We start from the raw sequence: 1,602 nt of genomic DNA on the forward strand, positions 1-1,602 counted from the left end.
GAGCAGAGGCTAGCCCTCATCTGACACAAGAGAACCCAGTGAGCAAAGGCTAGCACTCATCTCACACAAGGGAACCCAGTCAGCAGAGGCTAGCATTCATCTGACACACGGGAACCCAGTCAGCAGAGGCTAGCCCTTCATCTGACACACAGGGGCACCCAGTCAGAAGAGGCTAGCCCTCATCTGGCACAGGGGAACCCAGTGAGCAGAGGCTAGCCCTCATCTGGCACAGGGGAACCCAGTGAGCAAAGGCTAGCACTCATCTCACACAGGGGAACCCAGTCAGCAGAGGCTAGCCCTCCATCTGACACAGGGGAACCCAGTCAGCAGAGGATAGCCCTCCATCTGGCACAGGGGAACCCAGTCAGCAGAGGCTAGCCCTTCATCTGACACACAGGGGAACCCAGTGAGCAGAGCAAATGAGCGAGACAGGCACAAGCAACTCCACACATGGGGAATCCCATAAGCAAACCAAAAGGCCTCCATTCCCCACAACAGTGGCACAGATTAGGGCTAACCACCTGCCTCCCCAGCTCAAGCAGATGCCCGGTGTGCCTCTCACCTGCACAGGCTCAGGAGCCAAGCTCTTTCTCTGCTGGGCTGACTTCTCCATGGCCTCGCTCAGCGACTCAGCATACTTCATCATTGCCTTGAGCTGTGAGTCCGTCAGCACCCAGAGCAAGTCGTCCAGGAGGAAGGTCAACTTGGAGGCGACCACATTGCAGTCTTTGGTCTGAGGGATCACAGAGGACACAGTTTAGCCCCTTGTGTCTTCCAAGGCCTCAAAGTGACTGTGCTGGTGTCCCCGGCAACCTTCACCTTCCAGGTGACAGAGCACTCTGGCAGGCCAACTTCCTACAACCTAGGGTTGCCTGATTTACCGACAGCACCAGCCGACCCCAAGATGCTCGGCCAGTGTGTACACAATACGGGTGGACGCAGTTCCTGACAGGACCAGGACAGGGCAACAATACCAGCTTCCACAAGTTTCCTGGCACGGGGAACACACACACACACTCACTCTTCTCTTGAGGGCTATCTGGATCCGGCCTTGGTTGGTAATGAGCCTCAGCGGAGTGGTAACTGGGTCTTGGTCACCATTTTCTGTGGCATCTGCCTCAACTCGGAGTGTCTGCCAAGTTATTTCCTTAAATGTTAAAACCTGGAAGGAGGGAAAGTAAAATAGTCTGTGGCCCAGGGGACCCAGGGGGCTGAGCCAATGCGGCTCCCAGCCAGCGTCCTGACCACACCGGGCTCGGCACAGCTCCAACAGGGACTAGAATCCTTAGGGGCTCCCCCTACTTGGCATCCCTCCACTCACCCCACCTCAGAATGCTAAGGCTGTCACCTCTCCGCGGCGGGGATCAGTGATGCGGGTCAGACGCAGGTCACTCTGCTGCCAGTTGGGGTTGACGCTATAACCCTGGAGCTGCCACAGCTCAAAGGAAGCATGGAAGGCCTTGGAGTGGATCTTGATAGTGATGGAGTTGACCATGATGAACATGCCCTCCACCACCTTCTCAGCGAAGCCATACTCACTGCAATGCACAGGGGAGACGGCGGTCAGGGCCAGGGCAGCGGTAATGCACGGGGGTGGGGGAC

At 57.1% G+C, this 1,602-nt stretch overlaps 1 protein-coding gene across 2 annotated transcripts in view; it reads right to left on the reverse strand.

The window, feature by feature from the left end:
• Positions 1–1,602, reverse strand: part of Uhrf1bp1 (UHRF1 binding protein 1) — a 47,753-nt gene that overhangs the window by 20,613 nt on the left and 25,538 nt on the right. For both annotated transcript variants that reach the window (XM_031347227.1, XM_031347226.1), the window contains exons 5-7: positions 1,349–1,538; positions 1,022–1,162; positions 563–733 (exon numbers count right to left, since the gene is read on the reverse strand). In XM_031347227.1, the coding sequence (XP_031203087.1) occupies positions 563–733; positions 1,022–1,162; positions 1,349–1,538 (502 nt within the window). The remainder of the gene's footprint in view (positions 1–562; positions 734–1,021; positions 1,163–1,348; positions 1,539–1,602) is intronic.

The sequence above is a fragment of the Mastomys coucha genome, unplaced genomic scaffold (genome assembly GCF_008632895.1).
Source record: "Mastomys coucha isolate ucsf_1 unplaced genomic scaffold, UCSF_Mcou_1 pScaffold3, whole genome shotgun sequence".
NCBI classification, from domain to species: domain Eukaryota; kingdom Metazoa; phylum Chordata; class Mammalia; order Rodentia; family Muridae; genus Mastomys; species Mastomys coucha.